This window comes from Pseudopodoces humilis, chromosome 15, assembly GCF_049639895.1.
Source record: "Pseudopodoces humilis isolate 2021_Gansu_Grassland_sample_001 chromosome 15, ASM4963989v1, whole genome shotgun sequence".
In the NCBI taxonomy this organism is placed as follows: Eukaryota; Metazoa; Chordata; class Aves; order Passeriformes; family Paridae; genus Pseudopodoces; species Pseudopodoces humilis.
In genome coordinates, this window is record NC_142214.1 from 11,878,093 (window position 1) to 11,904,448 (window position 26,356).

Consider the following 26,356-nt stretch of genomic DNA (forward strand, 5'->3'; position numbering starts at 1 on the left):
GAAGCCCCAGCATTAAATGCTCTGCCTCCTTTAGGGACACCGGCATAACAATAGCAGTTCTTAAGTCAAGGTAACACAGCGGCTGGTGCCAATGATTGTCCACAAGAGGAAATAAAATGCTTCTTCAGGTCAAACAGTGCCTCTCACACCCATACGAAAAGCAGCCACAGCCTTAAACAGATAATGATATCACAAAAGCTTTTCAGAATACAATCACATGCATAACTTTATTTCATAGCTGCTGTAACCTGACACAGTATCTGAGCACCAAATAAAATGCCAGTTGCTCAATTGTCTTCAGCACACAGAAAATATTCAGCAAATAAGCAATTATTTGTTCAAATGGGAAAGTATACTCAGATTTAAATGAAAACTTCCCCTAAAATGCAATGTCTTAGCAAGAGCTGCAATATTAGCACAGTCATCAATAATCAGTTTCTTTTTTTAGTAATTCTCCTTATTTTGCTACAGAACCAGAGTATAATTCTTATTATTTCACCATAGACCTATTGTTACTCAAACGTGACCTTTGCAGAAGGACCATCCTCAATGCAGGATGTGAATCTTCATCAAGTGTCTCCACAGCCATGCATTCCTATAGATTAGAAGCTGCCTTATCTGGTAAACAAATCCTGACATTTATAAGATTAGGTTGGTATTTTATATTATTTCTTGAATTCTGTAGACTCCTTCTTTACTGTAGATACTAGTTTTTTCCCAATAAAGCTTATGGCTACATAAATATACATTGTAAAAGTCAAGATACAGAAGGGTTTCATACTTATAAGCACTAATTAAAATGGCAATGGAAAGGTCAAAACTTTATAAATACCTCTTAATGGATAACATAATATTGGCAGAAACTGAATTGGAAAGAGTTACAGTAAGAGCTGCAACTCTGGTTTTAAATATCCACAATTAAACAGCTAATTTCTCCCCTATGTCAGGGACTCTGGAAAAAAGTTTATGTTTGGCCATTGAAAACAGGGAGTTGAGTTCAATTAAGCTGGTCCAGTACATATTAAAGGAAAAGACACTATGAAGCATTCGTATCACAGATATAAAATAGAAAACAAACATAAAACCTAGGATATATTAATGCATAGATAAATAAGATCACTTGGGCTAGCTTGACACAATCTAGCAGAGCTTCTCAAAATTGGTTACTCAGAATAGAGCAGACTTCCCAGAACTGGTTTTAGCACACAATTTTTGTTCACCTTACTTGGATACTGAAGTTGTTCTGCTGAACAAGATATCAAGTGCTAGGAAAAGTGGCTCTAGTTAATCTGCACATTTATTAGCTAAAAAAAAAAAAAAAAATCCCAAACAAAAAGACCACAAAATAACAAAAAACCCCACTCAGATTTGAAAGATTTGCAATAGTACATGAAGTCTACTTATAGAAAAAACCTTACCAAACTCCATCTGAAAGCTCAGTTGAGCTCAGTTGTTCCAACAGAATGTGTGTGACAATAAGTCCTCAAAGTGCTAAAAGTAGTTATTTAGGCATCAAAACTAGGATGTATTCCAGGTGTGCTCAACTAGCTCAACAACAACAGAAAATAAATAAATGAGGAGATACCATCTCACCTGTATGTTATGTATGCTCTCGAGGGGGCACAGAATGACAGCACAGGACTACAACGCAGCTCAGCTGAGAGCTTTGTGAAGGGGCATGAATCTCAAATTTCATTACAAAGAGGCTGTCTCTTGGTTTGGTGATCATTTTCAGCACATGCTCCACCTCACATTTATGACACCCCAGAAACATCAGCAAAACTCTGATTATGCTTTTAAAAGTCCCTCTCCTAAAAACTCTACATTGTAGTCTGCAAAAGCCTCAGGGGAAGACAGTGATTAGCCAAGGCAAATCCCTGCCTTCTTGCACTGTTCCGATATTTTCTGTTATCTGCCCTACCTTTGGACAAACTTTAGTGACATGTCTTAGTGCAGTGAACATCTCGAAGATAGCACTACATTGTTGTTTTGTGTTTGCACAGAATCTTGCACTGATGGTCCTGGTTCATTATTAATGAAATTATTATAAATTATAAATGAAAATTATTGCTTATAAAGAATTGAAACTATGAAAGAAGCATAGGTTCTGGAGGACTCCAGGCTGAAAGCTATTAGGGGTAAACTCTTAGGTCACTCTCAGCAATTGGTCTACAGGGTAACAATATCTCTGCCAAGTAACCCCATGTGTAACAGCAAGTTATTCATGTTTCCAACATTTACTTCAGGAAAACAGAGATCATGTTACAAGACTAATTTTGCACTGCCATTCAAAATAGATCATAATTTATACCCAAGAAAAATAATTATTAATGAGATCTTAATTCAGATACACATTAAAATCTTATTCTTACCGAAAGGGAGATGACTACACCTGATAACTGAGACCTCTGAATCAAAGCCAGCTTTCATACAAGATGTTGGCCTGATGTGCCAGCCACTGCATATATTAGTCATGTCCACAGCACCATTCCTAAAGAGTGCTCAAGAACTTGGAACAACACTTTTACAACAGGTAAGTTTTTGAAATGAGATTATTTAAAAGAAAAAAATATGAACAAAGTTATAAATTACACCATCTTCAGCAATAAGTTGACTGTCTCTGTGAATAGTCTTCTAGAAGTTGTTACTCCTTAACCTAAAGTTTTAACCTCATTTTATTGACATTATACTTCACTATGCTCCAGCACATCAAATTATACACCAAAGATGTATTGAGAAATGTTTCAGAGATCCTAGTTTTCCTAAAAAAAGCTCTATTTAGTGCAAGTTCAATCACCAGTACTTTTTCTTAACAGCTTTCTTCATGCTGGAAGGTGTTAGAATTAGTTTTTAAATCAGTGATACCAGAAAGTCAATTATTAACCTATTGCTGTATCTGAAGTTGACAAAAATATAGTTTTACTCTTTCCTGCTGGGTATGTTTGACAGCATTTTAACAGAAATCATTAAATCCATTACTTGCTTAGACATATAAAGCACAAAGTATTTTATGGACCTATTTCTGTTTCTTCATATTTTTAGACTGATTACTCAGCAACTAAGATTTTCGTTGTTTTCTAACACAGAAGAAAACTCTCAGGAGGACTTAGAAATATCAGGTAGATATTAATTTTAATTATTGTGATGTACTTAATCAACAAGAATCCCTTTATGGGCAGTGAAAGATGTTAAAGAACTAACAGAAATCTGACTGCTTAAGAGATGTTTTCCAACAGATATGGAGCAAAATTGAAGCAAACAATTGAAAATCTGCTGTTAGCTATATCCGCATCAATCAACAATAATTTCACTCCCATATCACATAAATTTAAATAAATGATTGCAAAATGTGGCACATTTGTTTCAAAATAATTTCAACATTTGCCTTTGAAGTACTTGCCTTATAAAAGTAATTTTTACCTAGATTACACTGCAGTAAGAACTCTTAGTAGAATAGTTCTTGCTTTTGTTGAATAAAACTCTCTAATCTTTTAATCTTTGAGAAGATTAGAGCTGGTAACTACCACCTGATCAGGATGATGAAATTCTACTAGTGCAATTGTTTATGATAAATGCAAAACATTATCAAGCCTTTCCTATTTATAAAAAGTATAAACCCCTCTGTTATTAAAGCGTTTTCAAAAGATTTTTATCTCAGTTGCACAGAAATGTTATAGATCCTTAAAATCTTAATCAAAAGAGTAGCAAAAGCAGTAAAAAAACATTGGCTAATGAGTCAAGAACCCATGTTTCAACTGGTTTTGTTAGAAATCTGTCTGAAGTTGAATCAAAACAAGCATACTTAAAACATATTATACTAACATTAATTCAATATTGTATTTACACTATAAAATCCACATCACAAACATTATTGCCCAATCTTAATTTACACTACAATATAACAAAGAAGTGCTTTTTGAACTGCTGACTGTACATCAGTTGGACACTTGATTTAGGCTACAGATTTATTCACTAGTTAAGTAGGCTAACAATTGCAGATTCAAGCTGCAGAAAATCTATTGCAACACCAAAAAAAAAGAAAATTATGAATATTTAAAAAATCTGTAGTCCCCTACTACTCTGTTTAAACATTAATTGGGAACAGCAAGAGAAAATCCATTTATGACTTTATGTCATAAAGTTGTCAGATAGATCATAAAGTCATTGTTTCTCTATACCAACTTAGAATTTAAAACATATTTACTAATCCATAGTCATGAACCTTGATATAACACTTAAAAGCTTCATCCTTTAATTTCTCACATCTCTTTTACTTAGTTATGCCATGTTTTGGATTGGATCCCTTGTGAACAAGAGCCTACCAAGAGAGTCCGCTATTTATAATAAAACAAACTGCAAGGTTTGAGGAGATGCTAAAAAAGAACTAAAGGTAGTCAGTTGCAAAGAGAGACAGTGATCACGCAATCAGACACGAAAAGCTGTTACATTGCACAAAGACGATCTTCCACGCAGTGTACTTTTCAGAAGCTAGTCAAAGTAGAGTAGAAGGCACAAAGGAATTCCGGAGCAGAGGTGTACAGCAATTAAAAAAAAAAAAAATTAAATCTGCGCATCTTTTAGAGGGGGGCGGGGATACGTCTTTTTCTGGCCGAAGGATGCCCAAACTCCGACAAGTTTGACCAGGCACGCTCACCTCCAGCGAGCACTGTTGAGGCCGGGACCTGCACACACTTACCGCACTCGCCAGCTCCGCGCCCAGCCAGAGGAGCAGCAGCACCAGCGCCCTGCGGAGGCAAAGGTACAGAGTCACAGCGGGGAGGGGAGCAGTGCGGGGAGGGGAGGGCTGCGCTTGGCACTCACCCTGTGCGCCCCATGGCCCAGGCAGCCCGCGGGGACCAGCGCAGCCGGGTACACGCCGCTGCGCCCGCCAGAGGAAGAGGAGGGCCTGCCGTCACTCGGGGCGGGCAGGGCACGGTGCGACCGCTTCGCGTGCTCCTTCCACCGGCACGACGAAGCACCGAGGGCGCCGAGCCCCGGGATAGTGGCCGGGCTGGAACAGCCGGCGCTGCCCCTTCAGGGTTGGTCACTGCTCGCTTTCCCCGGCACCGCAGCCCAGGCACTCACAGCATGCCCAGGCAGAAAGTCTGCAGTCCCCACAGCGGCATCGCACCTGAGTGAGACCGGATAAGACGAGACTGAACCGGGCGAGCTCCGCGCCCGCCGCCCACACCTCCATCGGGGCAACCCGGCACTGGCAACAACTCCCACCCACCCACCCACTCCGGCGACTTCCGCTGAAGAAAATAGTCCGGGGTCCAGTTGCCCGCCCGGTGGAGGTACGGGGCGGGGAGAGGCAGCGCCCGCTCTTCGAGCAGGCAAAACCGCGGCGCCCGAGGGAAGGTGGGGCGGGGCGGATTGTATCCTCCTTGCAAAGGGGAGGTAGCAGCGCTGTGTCCTACATCGCCCGCCCCCGGAGCGGAGGAATACTGTAGTCCCGGGAGGACTTGAGCCAGGAGAAGCGGGGGAGTGCGGCAGAGGGGTGGGCGCTGGTGTCGGGGTGGCTGGTGGGAGCCGCCTGCAGGGAGCCGCACTGCTCCTGCGGGCTATGTCCGCGCTGCAGGGCCGGCCCTGAGCTCCTAAGCTGGCAGGATGGAGCCGCGGCAGCGGAGCTGTAGCTTGGCCGCTGGCTGCCTAGTGCTGCTGCTGGGATGCTGGGGGCCGCAGGAGGAGGCGGCGGCGGCGGTGAGTGTGGGGCGCCCTTCTTACTCTCCTTAGGCGCCGCGGTCCCTGCTTGGCGCGTCCGTGGTGTGGAGCCTTGGCGGGAGCTTTGGAGCCCCTCTGGGACTGGCGTGGCTGTAGGTGGAGTCCCCTGACAGAAGCCCGGCGGCTCCTTGGGTGGGCGGGGGTCGGTGATGAGGCTGGGCCGCGGGAGGGTCTCTCCGGCTGCCCCCTGATGTTAGGACTCCTGGGCCGCTCTTCCTGGGTAGAGCCCCGCGCAGCTGCCCCGTCGGACTGGACCGGACCGTCCCCCGCGGGACCCGCGAGCCGTCCGCACGTCTGGGCTCGCCGGTGGCTCAGGGGAGGGAAGGAGTGTGAGGCGGGGGAAAGCCCGGGTGAGCTTAGTGTGGGCTCTGAGCCCGCTGTTCCTCCAGGACAAAGGAGAAAGATTCCCCCCCCCCCCCTTTTCCCCCCAAAAGAACTCCGTGAAGATGTGTCTGAGCTCTTGCCGCTGAGCCGTCGCCTGTAGTCGTAACACCTGGATGTGGCAGGGAGATGGAGCCATGTGGGTATGGTTTGTCGGATGACTGTGCCTCACACTGGGACTTGATTTTCTCGAGGGTTGCATTTCTGCTTTCTTAAAACTCAAGTGGAAGTGCTAGCGGAGGTGGTAAATGTGTGCAGTTTAGTAGAGAGCGCACGGTAGGCAGCGTGGAGGAGACTTTGGGTTTCTGTCTTTCGAAAAGAGATGCTATTCCGGCTTCGCTGGAGTGGCAGGGCCTTGGAACTGAGAGGTCGGAGAGGTGATCTCTAGCTTCCGGTTTCAGGCTATTTGACTAAGACCTCTAGCTGTTAACAAGTGGTGAAATGATCTAAAAAGGCTGCATTAATTTCAGATTTTACGATCCCTGTATTTTTTTAACTATTTTTTAAGTTTACTTGGAAAAAAAAAATCTGTATTTCTGTTGTTTAGGACTCCTTTCTAGTTGAAAAGTCATAAAATGTTATGGTAATAGGTGCAGAATATAATTCTGCTTCTCCCCCCCCCTTTCAGTTCTGTAATTGGTGCTGAAAATCTTATTTGTCTTGAACTCTCCTTTGAAGTGCATTTCTGTACAGTGAAACTTTGTAAACCTTTCATTTGCCCTCTGAAAAAGCAAAGACCAGCCATAATATACTCCTTCCTCTTCCACCCCTCCTTACTGTGCCCAGGTGGGAACCCAAGTGTAAGTGAAACTGGAGTGCCAGCAGTGCTTACTGATGCAGAGAGCTACTGCAACAGCACATTGTCTGTGACACTTGTTCTGGTGCTCTGTTCAGTAAGGCCTTACCCCAGCCTGCCTGCCATAACCCCTACCCCAAAAAAGGAGCCAGGCAGTCCCACCTAGAGGACTTCATTCTTTTAGCAGGTAGGGGTCAAAGATAGGGAGATTTGTGTGCATAAATGTGATCCTTCTCTTGCTCCAGGAAAGTGTCCAAGCAGAGTTCTGTGTGTGTCATTACTGTGAATCTGTGGGGTATGAGAAAGGGTCTGTGGTGACCCTGTAGGCAGTTCCCTGTCTTGGAAGAAATGAAGAAAGGACAAAACCAGTGGTAAAATTTCTGGTTCTTAACACCACCTTGTGCTTCAGCTTCTCTTTTAGGATTTGCAGTGAGGTAAGATTAACTGAAGACCTAAGGGCTAAGTGGGGGTGGGGAAAAGAGAGAGATGCCTCTGTTCCAATCTACATAAATCCCAGTGGTCTTTTGTAATGTTTTTTCTAATGGTTTCTCGATACTTGGTGTTCTGATGTTTTTGAATTTCCTGTGATAACACTAAATGTTGCTGATCCTTATTAATGGGGATCAACAATTTATTCTACCCATTATTCAACCCATGAAAGGGCTGACTAAATCTACCAATATGTTTGATACACACAGTCTGTTCTGTGAATTTTGTTTTGGGACTCTGTCAGAACCATCCCCCCAAAAGGGGAAAATTTGGTCAAATAACTTCAAGTCATTCTGGTGCCCTTATTCAAATAATACTTGAAATTGTTATTCAACATCATAAGTCAGATTTCCAATTAAAAAAAAAAATGTATCTTCTTTGCTCCAGATTATTGTAATAGTGTGTATTGCTATGTGATCACTTACCAAGTGACAGAATGTAGTTGAGACACTGGTGAGTGTGCCCATCACAGAGAAATCCCCATGACTTATTAGAAAAATCTAAACCAATGTTTCATACTCAAGTAGGGATGGATTTAATTGTTCAGATTTTATTGCTGGGTTTCACAGCCCGTAGTCTAAACTTGGTGAGTAGGTATATGGATAATGCTACACACTCTTGCGCAGACTCATAGTTGATGTAGAGTGAAGTGTGTTACTACTGATGAACAGTGTAAAAGTAACTCAGAGTTTGAAAATGGTTTTACTTTAGAATGGGAGAATGAATGAGATAAAAGATGGTTTCATAAATTAATGAAGTTAGGATATTTTAAAAAGTGCTTATTTGTATGCTTTCAGCAGAGGTTATGAGAGCTTATTCCAATGGACAATTTCAATCATTAAGTGCCTTGCTATTTTTAATATAAATCTACATACATGTATATAAGCCAATCTTTTATAAGCAGAATTTTTTCCTCTCCTGGCAGGTTTTCACTTACACTGTGTTATAGAACAGTGATTGCAAGCTGTGAATGGGAAACCTGTTTAATTAAAGAACATGGACGTACTAGATTCTTCAGTTGTGCTATGAAACTCACTAGAAGTTAGTGATTGACTGTTGGTTTATAATAGAAAAATTTCCTGTGTAGCTAAGGCCTAGGTTTTTAAAATGTAAATAGACTTTGTCAGCCCAAAAGTTAGTAAAAATTGAGTAGTGTTTGCAATATTTTTTTTTTTTGCCTTCCATTATAATTCCAGTTTGACTTAAAGTATAGGGTTGAAAACAGTTGTTCAAGTATAGAAAGGCAGGCTGGCAAGATGGATATAATTTGTATTTAAGGAAGTAATGTATTATTTATGAAAGTTCTCTAAGTTTAGTTGAGATTTCTTTTTTTTTCATTTCAGAGGGTACCATATGTATAAATACATGGTACCATGGATTCAGAAGGTATTTAATCCTGACATTCTGTAGATGTGTCTTGATTAGTCATGCACAAGAATTGGTTTTGTAACATCAAGGCTCAAAGCCTCCTGCTTGCAACTTGTCATTTGTCATGTGTTTTGGTTTTGACCTTTCATGGCTTTTAGTTGAAGATACATAGTAAAAGTTATATCTCAAGTTGTATTCTAGATGTACTAAAATACTAACAAATCCAAGGAATCCTGAATGAAGCAGAATATAAGAGCAATTTAGATCATAAGAGAATCTTTTACAAAATATTTATGTATTTTTTTTGGGTTTTTCCACATGATGGAAATAGTGATATTTCAGTGGAACTTCCTAGGCTTTTGTTTTCCTGGTCATGAATAAATAATCTATATACTGGAAGCAATCATTGCTTACCTTTCTTAAAGTAGAAAGGGAAATTTTCCTAGGACAAAGTTAATTAATGTATTTAACAGCAAATGTAAATTTATGTAGTGATTTTTTTTTTCTATTACAAATAAACAATGATGCTTACTGTAATGCAATTAGCTGTTGCTTGGTTTACTAGAACATGTGCAAAATTCTCTATATTGCAAAATTACTGAAATCTTTAAGGGCATCCCAGCAAATCTAATGTGCATATTTTCAGTCTGAGGCAAAGTACAAGGAAGAATGTGTTTTGCATATGCAGTGAAGATGCATTGTGCATTTTTACCTTTCATTCACTGACATAAAAAAGCTTCCTTTTCCAGTTTTATCAGTTGCACAAACTCTCCACTAGTCACCCCAAAAATAGATACCCAGGCAATACTCACGTATATTTTCTAGGAATGGTATTGCACAAGTGCACTGTATAGAAAGCAGCCTCTCCCAGTGGTGATAATACCAGACAAGATTGCTTTGAATTAAGACACTGCTTGCTTGTCTGCTTCATAAGGTTGTGTGGACTCAGTAACATTTACTGGAGTCCTTTGAAGTTCCTGCTCAATGCAGTGTTTGGCAATTTGGTGTTGACTGCAGACTTTTTAGTGCTATAACCATCTATTCTCAAGAGTACCTGAAATAAAACTTGTTCAAAAGATAGAGTGCTTATGCAGTTTTAAGGATCACTAAGCAGCATTCTCTACCCTCCTGTGAAATGTTTGCAATGCAATTAAACCTTATTTAATATTATTGGTACAGGGCAGTGTCTGAAAAAAAGGCAATGTGATGAGTATCCTGGGTATGTAATGGCTAAGTGTGTGAAGAAAAAGCTTCAGTGTAACATGAAACTGTCATCAGAATAAACATAGCTGAGATGAAGAAAAAAGGGTTCTGTTTATAAAAAGAAATCTATAGCTTATTTAAAAGAAATTGCTTTGCAATTGATTCTTTCTTGCAGAGCTTAAGTCTTTCTTGGACAACTTGTTGTGAGGAGCTGCAAGAAGCAAAGACTGTGGGATGTGATCTTAATTTTAAGAGATGAATGAAGGGCAATTAGGTAATTGCAAAACTGTATTACAAGTTTTACTCTGTAGCTTAAGCCTGTTAATCCTTTACTCTCTCTTCTTCCAGAAGGTATGATGCTGAAACTAATGTATTAGTAGACATACCTTTAGTCTGCTTCAAAAAGACTGAAATTGTGTGATTCCTAGTTATGAAGCCTCTCTTTTTCCATGTTTTGAGTAGGAGACTGGACTAAATAACCCCAAGGCTCCTTCCAGCCTGAATTATCCTAAAAGTCTAAAATTATGTGCAAGTACAGTTGTGCTCCTAGTTGTACCTTCTGTTAAGACAATTTTCATATCCAGTAATGAAAATTTAATCATAATTCATTAAGCTAAATTGCAGATTGGAAGGTATCAGATTAAATCTTTTTGGTTTTTTTCATTTAGTTTCAGCTAATCAGAAATCTTCTCTTAAGTTGTCAGCCCATAGCATTCAGAATTTTAATTTTGTATTCCACTTTTGTGGAGGTATCTTAAAAAGTGTGTGTTTGTATGTATATTATTATGTTATAGTGGAACAGAAAAGAAATTGTAGTGGCAATATAGACAATATTTAGGAGTTTTGGTTTGGGATTTTTTTTTTTAACTTGAGGCGTGTTAGGAGCTGGAAAGAAAGGCACTTTAAAGCTATGGATTTCAGCTCACTTGAAGTCTCTTCGTTATTGCAGCTCTGTTGTTGGATTTCTTTGTCCCTTCCCTTTGGAGGGCAAGGGAAATAGTTTAGTCTCTCATCTGTATTTTGTTTCTTCTACCTAATCTCTACAGAGAATTCAAATGTCAGACTTGAATTTCAATCTCTTCTCTCTCCTAGCACTGTAAAAGGCATCTGTGTGCAACACACTTTGCTGTTTTACTTTTGGTTCTAGTTTATTATCTACAGAATGATTCCTTTTATTGAGGTATAGCTAGATGTGCAGAACTGTCCTACTCTTGTCTAACATGACTCCAGTGCATACTAGTTAAGCTTTGCTGCTGTGGCTCTGCTGAAATCCTGCTTTCTCAAGATAAGCCAAGGCTTTTTCACTTTCCTGCCTGAACACAGCTTAGTAAGTGTTTTTGCCAGTGTCAGTATCTGTCTGGATTTTCTGCTGAAATGCATTAAACATGTTGGAACATGTTTAATAACATGTTTAAACATGTTTGTTCTAGGATTGGCTTTAGTTTTTAGCAAGGTGAATCTTAATTTTAAGCCACACCCTTAATGTGTGAAAGATGCTGTACTGCTTCCTAGAGAATTTAGATGCTTTTAGAAACCAGACTTGTACAACCTTTGGTTGCTGTTGATGTCTATGGATGTGGTAGACACCACTTCTCCAGGAGGAGCAGTGAACATGGAGGAAATGCTTGGTTTCTTTTTATGTGCTTCACTGGTATGAAACCAAGACTTTCATGTCTTGGCATCTCTTTTTCTACTGTGGTACTGAGGTATTTGGAGATTTAGTTCTGATAGATAAGATCACTTAATTGGTAGGAGAAGTCGTGGTTTGGCAGGTCCATTTGGTGCTGTTTACTGCACAGACTCACCTGAGAGCCATGGCAAATAACCAGAGCTACAATGGAATGGCTTCATTTCAGAGATTCAGAGCCATTCATGAGAAAGATAAAGCTTCAAAGAGACTCCAACTCAGCTTGTTTAAGGAACTACTACTATAAGTGGCAGCAGTTACAATATCTTAGTGCTTTTGTATAGAAAATGAAACAGAACTATGCAGATCTTCCTTTCTAGCTTATTTTTCAGTTTGATGCTCCTTTTATATGGTTACTGGGTTGGACAAAAATATAGAACTTTATTATCCAAAGTATAACATTTTGGCTTTATCTGCAACTGTAGTGCTAAAGTGAAGTAACCTACAACATTTGTACTGACAGAAATTGTACTGAGCCCTTGTAATAATGATGAATTTTGAACGCTGTTTCAAGTCATTAGCTAGATGTTTGGAATAATAAGTTACCAATGAGTGCTGTGGTTTTTTTGCTTGCCTGCAGTGCTGTAGGCTGGCAGTCTTTTTTCTGTTATCCACTCATTCATGCTTTTCTTATAGTAGGAGTTTTCTACTTTTCTGTATTAATCTAGAAAGACATGACTGATGAGTCTTAGTTTGTATGAAGTAGTAACTTATTTTGTATTATAGTATAAGCAGCATGATGCAGAACTTGTGACTTGGAATCCAGGACTCCTTAAAAATTGTTAGGGAAATGAGGAGTAATTATATATACAGAAATTGCCTGCATTTCTCCAGTACTCTGCAAATGTCAAAAGTCTATAGTATATTCAGAATAGTTAGTTTTATTTCTATCTATTCTGGTTCCTATCCACTCCAACTCCTGCATTCTGTGTGAAAATATAAGCATTTGTTATTAACTAAAGTTGCCACGTTTAGGCAACCATTAATTCCACAGTTATAGTTGATTTTTTGTGATTCACCATGTTAGCAATGAAGGCTTGTGTTCCCTCATTAGAAGAGTCTTTATTTCAGGAGTTGTAAGTATATTTGTATCTAGCATGGGTCTGTGTCAAATACAGCATTCATTCTTCAAAAGCAAACCTTTCTCTTCATGCACTTAAATCCTTCAGGAATGTGATAGAAGGGAAGAAAATGACCACCATGAACTGCATTCTTTCTACACCTTGAGTTAAAGTAGCAATTATGAAAACCCACAATTAAATCACTTTAAGTAAAGCAATTAAAACTAACATGACTTGCAGGCAAGGCTAGACAAGCCTCCATCTTCCAGAAATTGCGATGTTCTGACAAGAAATGCCACTGTGAAACAATGTTGGGGTGAAAGAACTTATGAACTCAGTTTTAAAATATCTTAAAAATAATTCATTTTATGAGGCAGTGGGTTTTTTTGTGTCAACTTACTTAGAACCAACTTGTCACACAGAAAGACAGCAGAAGCCATTGTTTCTGAAAGGTAATTTCTAGCTGTCATTCAGAAAATAGGAATTAATAATAGAAAATACTTATTCTGAATTAGTTAAAACACTTCTCTTGTGTATTCAACCTTAAAGGCAAAGCTATTCAGAAGGAAAAGGAAGCTCTGCGCACTGCACAGAGAAATGAGAATTTGTATTTGATTTTGCCATCTCTTTCCACTGTGTCGTCAGACATGAGGAAAGAACTTGAGATTTCTGCAAAACCGTTACTAATTTAATGACTTAAGAATTTAAAAATATTTAAATTAATGAGAAAATCTAGAGAGGATGAGAAGTTAGCCTGGAAAAAAGGAGACTCATGGGTGACCTTATCACTCTCTACAGCTACATAAAAGGTGATTGTAGACAAGTGGTGGTTGGTCTCCCAGGCAACAACTGACAGAATGAGAGGACACAGTCTTAAGCTGCACCAAGGGAAGTTTAGGTTAGATGTTAGAAAGAAATTCCTCACTGAAAGAGTGAGTGGGCAATGGGATCGTCTGCCCAGGGAGGTGGAGTCACTGTCCCTGGAGATCTTTAAAAAAAGACAACATGGCACTCAGTACCATGGTTTAGTTGATGAGGAGGTGTTAGGTTAGGTCGTAGGTTGGACTAGATAATCTTAAAGGTCTTTTCCAGCCTAGTTCGTTCTGTGATTCTTTAAGTTGCAAGGCTTGAGTGTGTTTTATTTTGGTAGTTTAACTTCCGATGTTCATTTGGTGCCTTTTTTAATAGGGAAGGTAGTGTCATGAAAGATCCTAGAAGTCTGTGCCCAGAGTCTGCCCAGACACACAGTGAAAACATCCATGGCAGAAGTTGATATTTGTTTTCATGGAAGAGTTTTTTTGTAATTTTGATTGAAGGACAAGTATATACATAATTTCATTTAGTTTCTGAACCAGAATGCTAATGAAAACTTCTTGGCAATAGAATGGACTACACTCCTGTATCAGCAGAAAGTTACTTTTCTGTTCTAGAATCTTTCAAACTCTTAAAGCAGTGGTAGTAACAAAGTGTTAAAACATCACTGGCTAATGCATGAATTTTTGTATCCTAAGTGAACCTAGAAAACTTATTTATGCTCGACTAAGAAAATGCATGTTAATGGGTCTAGTCATGCTCAGGACATTGGCATACTGTACCCAAAAATCACAATAATGAAACAGGACTCTTTAAAGAACCTTAGATTGCTGATATGGTACAGAAGTAATTGTGAAAGAAGAGCACAGTCTGTTGTAGAAATAGTAATGGAAATAGTAATACTTTTTCCCCCCTGTCTTTTTAAACAGTTGGACTAAGCAGATGTAACATAATAAGCAGATGAATCTGAGATGCATTGTTTTAAATTTTAGTGCAAGCTTTTCAGTAACTACCTTTGTCTTGATAGCAGAAAGAAGTAAGAAAAGGGCACATGGTGTGACTATTGGGGATGGTGCTAAGCAGGCCCAGGAGCTGGACTCTCGATTCTTGACAGTCCCTTCCAACTCGGCTTACTCTGTGACTCTGAGTATGCTGATAGTTTTGGTAGAAAATGACTTAAAACAATAAGAATGCCATTAAGTTTTTGGTGATGTTCAGGAGTGTAATCATCAGTTGCTAAAAGAATCAATACAGAATCTTAAAATGTAAAGATGAATTTTCTGAATGAAATAATTAGAAATTGATAATGAAGAGACAATACTGACCAGAACCCTCATCCCCAGTCCTCCTGTGCTGCTGGAGGGTAGGAATGAAGAAATTGAGAGTGAACTTAAGCCTGGGAAGAAGTAAGACACGAGCAAGGTGTTGGAAGGTCTTTTTTAAAAATTCTTTCTCATTGCCCTACACTGACATTTGATTGGCAATAAAATTTATTTCCCTAAGTCTGTTTTACTTGTGATGCTAATTGCGGAATGACCTCTCCATATCCTTGTCTTGGCCCAGGAACCTTTTGTTATATTTTCTCTTTCCTGTCCAGTTGAGGTGTAATAGTGGAACTTGGTGGGCACCTGGCACCCACCACAAAACTACTGTTGTATTGCATCCCAGGAGTTAGTAGGGGATGCTGTGAACAAGGTGTCCAGGGATGAGACGCCCATTTAAGGAATGTTCTCCCACAGTCCTTTGCTGCTGTATGTTAATGTACCCCATCCCTTCTCCCTGCCCTCATTCTAGAATGTTCCCCACTCCTGGTTTTCCTATTGGTCTCCATTCCTTGTCACTCTGCCCCTAGACCCTGGCTGGCTATTACCCTTTGGCTATGCCACTGCACCACTCCTGTGCCCTAAACCCATTGGCCCTCAGATGTGATGCTCTGCCCTTCCTGGTTAGTATATAACCCTGGACCCTCCTTTATTCTTGGTTCTTTTTCCCTGGTTCCATTCTGTGTGAGATCAATAAACTCAACAGGAATACCATACAAAGAACCCCTCTTGTACTTATTCCTTGTCCCTCAGACAACATTGTGGTGTGTGAGTGCTTGGTGCTCAGAGCTATCCCTTCCCAGTGGAGACAAAAAGCTCTCGGGAAGGCAGTGGTCTCAGCAGCTCCTGCTTCACCGCCACAGCTGGCACCCAAGCAGGGACCTCTTTTGTGAGTGGCCTGAGAGCATCTCCACTGAACATCATCTGTGGAATCAAGCCATCTCAGAGCCTCAGCTCCCAGAAGGAACACCTTTGGTTTTCACAAAGGGGTTCCTGAAGGGCTGGCTGGCAACCCTCAAACGCATGGTTCTTTGGAGGATCGGCCAGAGTGCACAAGTCCCCTGCGAGATCCCTTCTTTTGACTTGTCAGGTTTTGGTGAGAGTTGTGAAGGCATCAGGGGAGGGTGCCACTACAACTCACTTTTCAATTTCTTTTCTCATCTATCTTGCAGGTAGGGAAAACTAACAACCAAAACAGGACCTAATTTGTCCATTTTGGAATGGGAGGTTTACCTTCAAGTTAAGGGGACCCTTGTTAGTGGGGATGTTAAGTTTTCTAGGGGAGATTTAAAGGCTTTTGTTCGTTTTATGTTTAAACACTTCCTGGATGTCACCCAGGAAGTGGTATTTTCAGTTGAATTTTGGGATAAGGAAGAAAAATGTTTGTATATAGAACAAGTTAAGGGGGATTTTAAGATTGGAAGATTTTATCCTCTTTTAAATTCTATTTATAAGTTAATAAAGGAAAAGAGGAAATTTTGAACCCAGTTCTACCCAGATGTCACTCCCTCCCTATTCCTGCTCCCTCTCTCCCTAAGAATGGGGCTGGAGGTGGAACAGGAGAGCCAACTGCCTTCTGCCACCTCCCACCTCTCTCTGTCCTTCTCTCAGACTGACATTGGCCCTGACAGCCTGAGCTCTAACCTCAATCTCTGTTCATCTACACCCCTCCATCCCGGTTCAGCTCCCTTTCCATTAAGTTCAGTGGGCCAAGATGGTGCTGACCACATGAAAGGCTCTGCAATTTTAGTACCCCCACAACCTGCTGTAGCTAACATACAGAATGGTGACTTCTTCTCTCTTGGAGGTTTTTCACAAACGGGACAGGACTGCTGGGTGATGCGTCATGAGCTTTTATTTTGGGCACCAGTCTCAGCTACAGATAGAGAAGATGGCACAAGCTCACATCTGCCACGAGCAGCCCAAGATCTCTTTGTTACAGAACATCAGAACATTTTATAAGATTTTTAGCCTATAGCATATTGCTAAAGCTTACAGTTGTTCTTTCCAGTCGCTAGAAACACACATACACCTTCTTCAAATAATGCTTGCTTCTTTGCTTTCTATTAACAATACACAATAATCCATTATTAAGTTTAAAACTTTCTACTATCTTGGTGAGCATATTTTTCAGCAGTCTTAAGGTCTATTATGGCCAAACCTAAAAACTCAACTATTGTTTCATGTCTTTGCATATTGTATTATTATATCTTCTTTACTTTTCAAGCCTTGCAGCTGCAGCTAGCTCTAAGTTTTTTCTGAGGCCTATTTTCACAGCTTCTGAAAGTCTTCTTACCTTTACTGTTTTCCACACCCTCCGCCCTTTCTTGTTCCCTTTTCACCTGGTTCCCACCTTGCAATGTGCTCCACCCCTGTGTTGGGTCCCACCCCATCTGTTGTGTCAAAAGTGATGTCATCATCGGGACCCTCCTCTTCCTCTCCTACTGGGAAACTCCTCCCTGACTCTGCCTTCCCTGATTTAAGCTACACCTCTCTACTCCCTGCTACTTCCAGTCCCCACAGCACCAGAACTGTAAGTAGGCCTGACCAGAGGGTAGCCATCTTGGCTACCAAGGTCCCAGGTCATTGAGCCTTGCCAGTCAGCTGGGGAATCAGTGCTTACTCTGATCCTTCTTCCTCTTCGGACAAAGAGAAGGATAGCGAAAAATTTTACTTAGATGTATGTAGATAACAAAATTAAAAAGTGGTGATGTTCTAAGATAATTTATTGTAGGACCATAGTAAAACTTAGGCTAGAAGCATAATCCTTCTGTTCTGGAGTTTGGATTTGGTGACCTCTTGCTCTAAGTAGGAGCTGACTTGGAATTTCTGTTTGTTGTTCAAATAGTTGCAGTCTAAAAAGACATTGAAACACTCTCTTCTATTCCAACACTTGCTTGCTGTAGGAATAATGTTAAAACTTCCTGGGAAAGCTCCTAATCCAGTATTTGCAATTAACTTGCTGATACTGCAGGATACAGAGCATATATCACAAACTTAAAGCAGGTAATTTTCTTGGCATATGTTTGGCTCTAAATACCACTTGTGAAGTTGGTATACTCCCTAAAATGGGGTGCCTGAGGGAATCCTTTCCCTTAGAGAAAGTGACTTTGTTTTGGAATGAGTACAAATGCCAGGGGCTGTTTCTTATTCCTGCCAAGCTTCAGACTGAACTGCATCTCAAGTTTTAATAATATTTGAGGGCTATTTCTTACAAACAGATCTCACTTTAATTATTATGCATGGGTGTTGGAACCATGTATGCTCTCTCCTTGCCCACCCCTCTTTTTTAAACTAACAGTATTTTAGTGTGATATTGTAAGGAAGAAGACGGCTCACTGACATCCTTGGACCTGGTCAGAGAATCACTGCAGAGATACTTTAGGTTACATATTGTAAACTTTCTACTGGGGAATATCCAGAATGTGACTGGGAATCAAATCAATTGCTGATAAAAAAAATAATGTAAATTTGCAAGAATCAAAATAAGAAGAAACTCAGTGCTGCTACTGAGGAGTTCCTCCCTCCCTCTCCTTTTGCTTCGCTTTGAAACAAAAATATAGTGTCTTTCCTGTCCCTCTGCAACCACTTTCTCTAGCTCTGATCAGATTTCTTTTGCCTGTCCTGTAATTGATACAATGTTAATAATACGTTTTGAATTTTGTTGGTTTTTTAATGTTCTGTTTAAAGCTCTAATCTATGGCCAGCTACTTCTTTGCATGGGTTCAAATTTTTTAATGTAGCAAGTCTCTGAGAAGTGTGAGTTAATTCCTGAGGCTTGGTTTTTGTTTAATGATGACCAGTCCAATTTATAGCCTTAGATGTAATTTCTCTGGTGTAAGGGAGTGGAATCTTTTTCTTCTACTCAAAATTGAGTATCAAATTCCAAGGTCTGGATATGCTAGATAGAATGTTCTATTAGCAGTAGCCTGGGGCTATCTTACAGCATTTTAAAGGCAATAAAATACATTCAAGCCCCCTTTTGCTTTTTTTTCCCCTCATGAGATAGTCTGGGAAATTAATGTTGTGATTCTCCATTCACTATCAGGTCATTCTTTCATAGGGAGGTGCATTTTGCATGGAAGTACCTCACTTGGAGTGGCAGGTGCTCTAAGGAGCCCTGAGCTATTGCTGTAGCATATAACCAGTGCTTAAGTAAATAAACTTGAGAGGCTGACACTGAGGGTACTCCATGTCTGCTGAAGTTCAACATGTGAACAGGCATCTGAGACCTCTCCCTAAATATTCAACTTTTACCATCTTCAGGGAATTCTGAATCCATGTGGATAAAAGGGCCTCCATCTCATCAGATCCTGATGTTCCATTCTTTTACAGGTGCCTCTGACATACAGGGCAAGGAGAATTGTTTGGTCTCCATTGCTTCCTTGTTTAACTTGTCCCTTTTCAGTGCCACGTACTTTTTCAACTTTCTTTTCAACTGAGGCTGGAAAGTAGCTCCTTGTTAGCATTGAGCAATACAGAGAAAGTGCTGCCTGCAGTGCTCTTGTTAGGTGTTAAAGTGCATACACAGAGTGTGCTGCTGCCACAGGCATAAACAAATGATAAAACAGCTCAAACCAGAAGAACCTTGAAGCTATGATATTTGGTTCAAGAACTGAAGAATAGAGCTGATAATTGCCTCTACCACAAAAAAAATATAAAAAATCCCCCATACACCCACCAAGCCTTAAAGTGAGTTAGGTCTTGTTCTGGCAGTTCAGAGGGTGTGGACTTCTTCAGATAACATCTCAATGCAATATCACTCTGCACAGCCTCTATTCTTTTTAGCATGTATACATGCATAATCTTTGGTATTAATTTAGTGCTCTCAGTAGTTTCAAAACAGACCAGAATGGGGTTGGATTAATCTGAAATGCTATTCTATGTTCCCTCTCTTTTCTCCAAGGAAGACGTGGGTTTCTGTTCTTGTGTGGTCTGCTTCATGCTCTTGACACTTGAAAGTGCAGTTGCCAGTGACAAATGTCTGACCTCTATTAACAGAACTCTGGAATTGAAGCTCCTTTTATTGCATGTTACATGGATGAGGAAAAGGACATTTTCCAGGGCATTAGTCTGTGTCTTTATTCTATTTCTTTAACTGGGAAAGCTGTAAAAACAGTGCCAGAATTACTGGTGTTATGAGTGTTTGATATTTGGCTTGCAAGCACATCTGAGACTTGGAAGCCTGAGTGATCTAGGTTTGTGTTACATTTGGACATAGTTATAGAAAGTGGCAACATCTAACACCTGTCATGTGGGAAAGGTCCTAAATGACTAGTAAATCTTAACCTGTAATGAGTACCATGTGGCACTTCTTATTTGCAGCTGGAAAAAATCAGGAAGCCCCAAGAGGCTGGTGATTAGAGACTTGTATGTAAAATAAAACTGAGACTTCCTGGAAAGTCAAGTGGCTTACTGTATCCTGCCACTGACTGACTGCCAGATGCTCCATGTAGGTGTCTCAGGCATGGTGTGAGCTGCAGAGATGTGTAGCTGTGCAGGCAAAGATGGAGGCGTATTTAAAACTAACCATTCCTCTAATTTGCTGAGTACTCGTTTAGGGCTTCACTTGATAATTGTATAAAAGTTAGAATATGGCCTGCATTCAGAGTTCATAATATAGAACTGAAATGAGCAGTAGTGGGGTGTAGACTACCTACAGAGGTTGTTGCATTCTGCAGGCACAGGATCATGTCCAGAGAAGCTACAGTTACCAGGAACCAGCATGGGACACCAACGAGATGGGCTTCTGCCCAGGAAACCATTTATTCAGCATGGGAACAAACTCAGATCCAGAGACAGAGAGCTCCGAACAGAGGCAGGGTGATGGGTTTTGAGGGATAGAACCAGGGTGGAGTTCAGGGTCAGGCACCACTAGGAACACAGCAAAGGAGAAACCCCAGGGGCTCAAACCAAATCAGAACTCCTGGGCTGACACCCCATGAGGGGTCTGGGGTGGGGCAATTCTTCTTGGGCTCACAGGACACAGCCCCTGAGGCAGAGGTTTAGAACTTACATTTTCCAGGCTTAAAGCCATGCCTCTCATTTTAAAAATGCTTATCTGAAACTAAATCTTTGCCTCCCTGGGCGAGGGGCACCTCACAACTGCTCCCTTTTAAAATTAAATTTTGTTTAGGAGCTTAGAATATTTCTAAAACTTACACCATAGAAAATCCAACCCCCTCACAAAGCACCTCCCTTGCTTTGTGGGACACTAAAATCACTAGAACCCAACAACAAAACATATTAAGCAAACAAGCAAAAACAAAATTAGAAACTATTAAAAATGAGATTCACTTAATAAATTATAAAAAGTTTAATATAAACAAAAGACAATTAGGAGACAAAAGAAATAAAGCAAAGGGTTAAAATGGCTGGTGCCCTGGCGGGTTGCCAGGAACACACCTAGTATCTTGGGAACACTCTTTTTATCCCCTCCTGCTGTGAGGATTTTATGCATATTCAAAACATGTCCCCTCCCTAGTTCCACCTTCTTAGAATATGCTTTTGCATAATTTTTATTTTCTGCTGGTCATCATTATTCTTGCTGGTCATCATTATTTTTGCTGACCACCATTATTTTGAGTCTGGTTTCCTTTCTTCTGCAAATGGTAAGTATTGATAACAGTCCGGGCCCCTTATCCTTTCTTTGAGGGCTGCTGGGTTTCATATCTTCTGCTGATAACAGTTTGGGCTCTATTGTTCTCCCGATAACAGCTCGGGCCCCACTGTCTCTGCCCTCTGGGGTTTCCTTGCTTTGTACCTAGGAAATTCCTTTAAGCTTAAAACTTGTTAGCAAGAAAAAAGTACATACATAGCTAAAAAGTATTTAACATATAATATTCATCTTAATACCTGCGAAAGCCAATATCACAATATAGATTTATAACAAACCCCTCCTCTACTTTTTTTATATATCATTTGGCTTGAGCATTAATTCTTGTTTTCTAGCTTCTAGCACTCGTTCATTTTTTTCACAAATCAATTTAGCTTCTTCTAGCGGATCTTTCACATTATTTTGTTTTCTTAATATCATGATTTTTTTGTTTTTGCCGTTCCGGATGTAGCCAATTTCAGGTTTGTAGGCATTTGCTATGCCCTGAACTATATTGGTGATCAGCCAAATTAAACAGGGGATTAAACAAAGAAGAAATATTAAACCAGCTGTAGCGCATAGGAGGAAGAAACCTAGCTTCTTTCACCATTCTGTCCCCAACATGTTATTCCACAAATTAATGGTCATCATTGACTCCCATTTTTGGACTGGCACATGGGCCATTTTTCTGATATCCATGGCGATATCTAGAACGGCATTCTTATTGTCATTGAAAACAACAATCTTATGTATTAATTATCTCACAGAACACCCCTTCTTTTAGCAAATAAATAGTCTAAAGCCAGCTTACTCTAATATATTGCAGCTCTGGCTTTTCATCTCTGACTGGCTATTAGTTCCATAGCCCCAGCTGTTTCATTGGTTATGATTTCTACAACAGCTTGGAGTCTCATAATGCAAAAATTGGGGTTCGATATCCTCAACTTCCATCTTGTGCCCAAGAATGTTTCCAATATGTGTTCAGGGGCCATTTCTCATCTCCCCATTTTTGAGGTGCTCAAAACCATTCCCTTTTATTTCTTTTTAGGTCCTCAAAAACCAACACCCCCAATTGATTTCTGTCTCGTCCTGACAAAAGGAAAAATCCTGGTTGAATCATTCCCAGAGTACAACTCCCTTTCCATTGCGAAGGGAGCTTTGGGTATGCTCTTTTCTCACATTTCCCAAAATAAGACATCTGGTGCTTTCTAATAGTCATTTTTCTGTTGATTTATATTTCCCCAAAATTTGGCTATTTCTGGGATTCCAGAGTAAGGATTTTTCCCTGTACTATTACACTGGGAGAATCTGGTTCTATTACCATATACACAATTTTTTCTTTTACTTTCCTTTGGGTCTAATACAGAGTTGGTTTCTCTGGAACTTACTATGTACAAGTTTTATTACCAACTTTATACTTTTTACCAGGAGTATTTCTCACTTAATGAAGAAATTTTCTCCATTTAATTGCTGTTTGAGCTTTGCTTACAGGTCCTGACATGAGGTTAATACAGGTCTAGGTTGCTGTGTTGGCTTTATCTTTTCACTTACCATTTGCTCTCTTACCAAATCTTGGTTATTTCCCCTGGCAGCAACCGTGAAGCAAATCCATTCTTCTCCTTTTGGGCAGTTGTTATCCAGTCTGTTACTACTTGTTCCTAGATTTTCTGTGGTCTAATATTTTCCCTTTATGCATACAGGTACTTAATTTGGACGGGTTATATCAGTGATTATTGATACTGGTGTGGGTAATAAGAAAGAAACCCCGGTGTCATTCCATGTAAAGCTTTTGATAGCATTTGTAACATGGCTTTGCTGGTGTCCCAAAAGGGAAAAGGATAAGTGACAGAAGAAGGAATAATAGGGGTCCAGTATGACTTACACCCCCACCAATCCTGCCTATGAGGTTGCAACTCACAGCAGGTGTTTTATATTCTTCTCGGTGGCGAGTTGTAGTGGTCAGTCTGGTCTTGCCCCCTATTTCCTTGTCACTTCCTCTTTTGTAATTTCCAAGCAAATTTCTTTTGACACCTTTTAACAGCAGTTTCCCACCGTTCCTCAGGTATTTCCCACTCAACACGCACTAGTAATTTCCCATCTGTAAAAAACAGTTATCATTTAAGTTATTCTTAATAGATTTGGCACACAACACTTCCTGCAATGAGAGGCTTAACTTTGTGGACCACAATACCTATTTTTCTCTAATTTAAACACTTATATTTAATCCAGATAGCATGTCTCGTATTGGGATGATTTAGACAAGGTATATGATGTGGCACTGATGGAAGTTGTGGTTCTCCCCCCTCCTTTATACAAATCACAGGCAAAAGCAAAAATATGAGGATTTCCCGACCAAAACAGCCCCAGTCCTCCTGTTTGGAGTGGGAGTTTTCCTCCCCAAGGTGAATATCGAAGGTGTCCCAGAACTTGTCCAGGCAGGACTTGAAACTACTGATACAGGCTTGGTCTTACTTCTCAGTTAGGTGTGATTCTTAGCTCATCCCTTGGATTATTTGGATTGTCTCAGTTCATTACCGCCGGTCTCTATCCTAGAGTCCAGTTTGTATCACTCGGTTTGGGTGTTATAGTCCAGTCCTCAGGTCTTTTAATCTTTATTGGTGTGAATCCAACTTCACTCTTTTAGTAGTACCTGAAAACAATTTCTTAATAACACAGGGAGAGTGAAAACATCACACCAAAATTTTCCATCAGTATTCTTTAAAATTCTTGGGTTAAACGAAATTTAACAGTAGACATAGGAGCCAATCTCTTTCTGCGCGTTCAAATTAGTTAAACAAGAAAGGCTAGGTTAGTTTTAACTTCAAATAAATTACATTTATTACCTTTTTACTCTTTGGTTAATATTTACTTGTTTAGCTTCACAAACTTCTTTTATCAGTTTCTTAGAACAAACCCCTTTTAACAACAAGAGTGAAAGAAAGGGAAAAAAAAAATAAGAGAAAAAGAGATCCTATTTCAAGAAATTAAACACCTTGATGAGGTTTTCAGAACCTAGCAAGCAAGATTACTTTTGCTTTGGTCTCATCATATGCCGGTCTGTTTCTTGGCTTTTGTTCCGTTCTTTCTTTCCCATTCACAGCAGTTTTTCAGGCTATTTCTCTCTCCCCCTCCTGCTGCCGCAGCTCTGGGCCGAGCAGGCTGTTTCAGCGGCTCACTCTGCAGGGGCCCATAGGCTGTCACTTGCATGCCAACCCTGGGGCAAAGCCCGTGCTCCATCTCTGCCTGCTGCGCCATCCCTTCACACACAGGACTGGCATTTTCAAACACACTCAGCTCTCAATACAGCCGAGGGACAGAGCCCGGAGTCCACGGCGCTCTGGTCTGGGGCTCCTCTGCTGGGCCAGCTCACTCCTCAGCGGCAAACCTCACCCAGCACCGCTGCCAGGCCGGCGAGCACTCCCGGCACCCCGCACCCCTCGAGACCCCGGCACAGACACGGCGGGTCCCACTCCAGCAGCGCCCCACACGAACCGCGCTCTGCACCCTTCACATCGGGTGGGAGAGGACCGGGAGCCGCCACACCGGGCCCCGCTGTTCGCCACTTACAGGGACCGGGTCCTGCTACAGCCGCTTTACATAAAAGCAATAAAACAACACCTAGACCTAGCAACTCCAAACCCAGCGCTCCAGATGCTCCTAACATCCCCTATTTTGGGCACAATTCTCATCTCTAATTGCGCTTGAAAGTTTTCTCCCCACAAGCCAGTGCTCACTCTTTAGAGCCAACAAGACACTTCTCACTCTCTTTCTAAAAATCTCTACAACTCTAATGAAAGGCATCGCAAACCTCTCTCTCTCTCTGCCACTATCATCTCGCCACTCTTTACACCACATCCCTCCAGAATCTCCACTACACAAATTACTTTGCTTTAGAATCAACTACAAATTCCAACACCTCCTTTTGGGGACCCTCCCCAAAGCCATCAAAGGCACTAGACACAGAGACCAGTCAGCTAGCCAGCTACCTTTACCAACTAAAACAAACCTGCAGTTACCATTTCCACTGCCTTAAACAGATCTTCAGTCAAGCTAGAAATGAAGACACAGACATCATTCTTCTCTAAATTTTCTTCTACAAGTACAAAGGAATCCATCTTCACACAGCTGCTTAATGTGAATAATCTCTAGTGTAACTTTTCTTATGACAAGATATGATCAGGTCTTTTATTCTTACAGGAATTTAGATACATTGACAAGTTTCTGACAATACCTTTATGTTTCAACAGTACTTGCAGCTTATATACTATGAACCATCTATAGCAAGAACCAGTCTTACAATTGTTTTCAAACTCTTCTTTCACAAAATAAAACTCATCTCTAAATTAACACATGTACTTATTAAAATAGCCCAAGTTTAGAGTCTCCACAATTCTCTTCTCAATTCGAAAGACTAACAATTTTAATTCTAATCTTTTTAACTGGGTCCACTTCTGCTTCTGTAATAAGCACAGCTACAAAACAACACAAGCACTCCTAGAGACATGTGCACTCTCTTGGCAAATTCAAAAGAACAAGAAATCACGGCAGTTCTGAGCCTGATCTTCAGCTAAACACACCATCACAATAATTCTTTAGCAATCATCAGAGAGATGATCAGCATTTCATATTGTGAAAAGAGAGACAAAATAATTTTCAGCAGCAGTAAAAAGATTTACAACAATCCACAGGATTTTGCTTTTAGGCTGGCACCAGGTTCTGCTGTTAAGAACCATGGGCTGTGCCCATCAGCACGGGACACAAACAACATTAGGGTTAACAGCTCTAACACTTATTGACAACCTGATAAGGTTTCATCTCAAGAAGTGTAACTTGCCTCTAAAATTAAAATCAACCACAAAATTCTACGCTATTCACTAAAATAAAGAAATTGGAAGGCATACTAAGAAATGGGTTTGT

At 40.5% G+C, this 26,356-nt stretch overlaps 2 protein-coding genes across 4 annotated transcripts in view; one reads left to right on the forward strand and one right to left on the reverse strand.

The window, feature by feature from the left end:
* The window catches only part of COL4A6 (collagen type IV alpha 6 chain), a 141,324-nt gene extending 135,967 nt beyond the window's left edge, over positions 1-5,357 (reverse strand). For 2 of the 3 annotated variants that reach the window (XM_088062868.1, XM_088062865.1), the window contains exons 1-2: positions 4,822-5,206; positions 4,697-4,745 (exon numbers count right to left, since the gene is read on the reverse strand). In XM_088062868.1, the coding sequence (XP_087918994.1) occupies positions 4,697-4,745; positions 4,822-4,835 (63 nt within the window). In that variant the 5' untranslated portion in view covers positions 4,836-5,206. Of the gene's footprint in view, positions 1-4,696; positions 4,746-4,821; positions 5,207-5,237 lie in introns of those variants that run through there. The other variant, XM_088062867.1, reaches the window with a different exon arrangement.
* Positions 5,358-5,510: 153 nt separating this feature from the next.
* Positions 5,511-26,356, forward strand: part of COL4A5 (collagen type IV alpha 5 chain) — an 88,200-nt gene continuing 67,354 nt past the window's right edge. Inside the window, exon 1 of the mRNA XM_014258760.2 lies at positions 5,511-5,703. Coding sequence (XP_014114235.2) covers positions 5,611-5,703 — 93 coding nt within the window. The 5' untranslated portion in view covers positions 5,511-5,610. The remainder of the gene's footprint in view (positions 5,704-26,356) is intronic.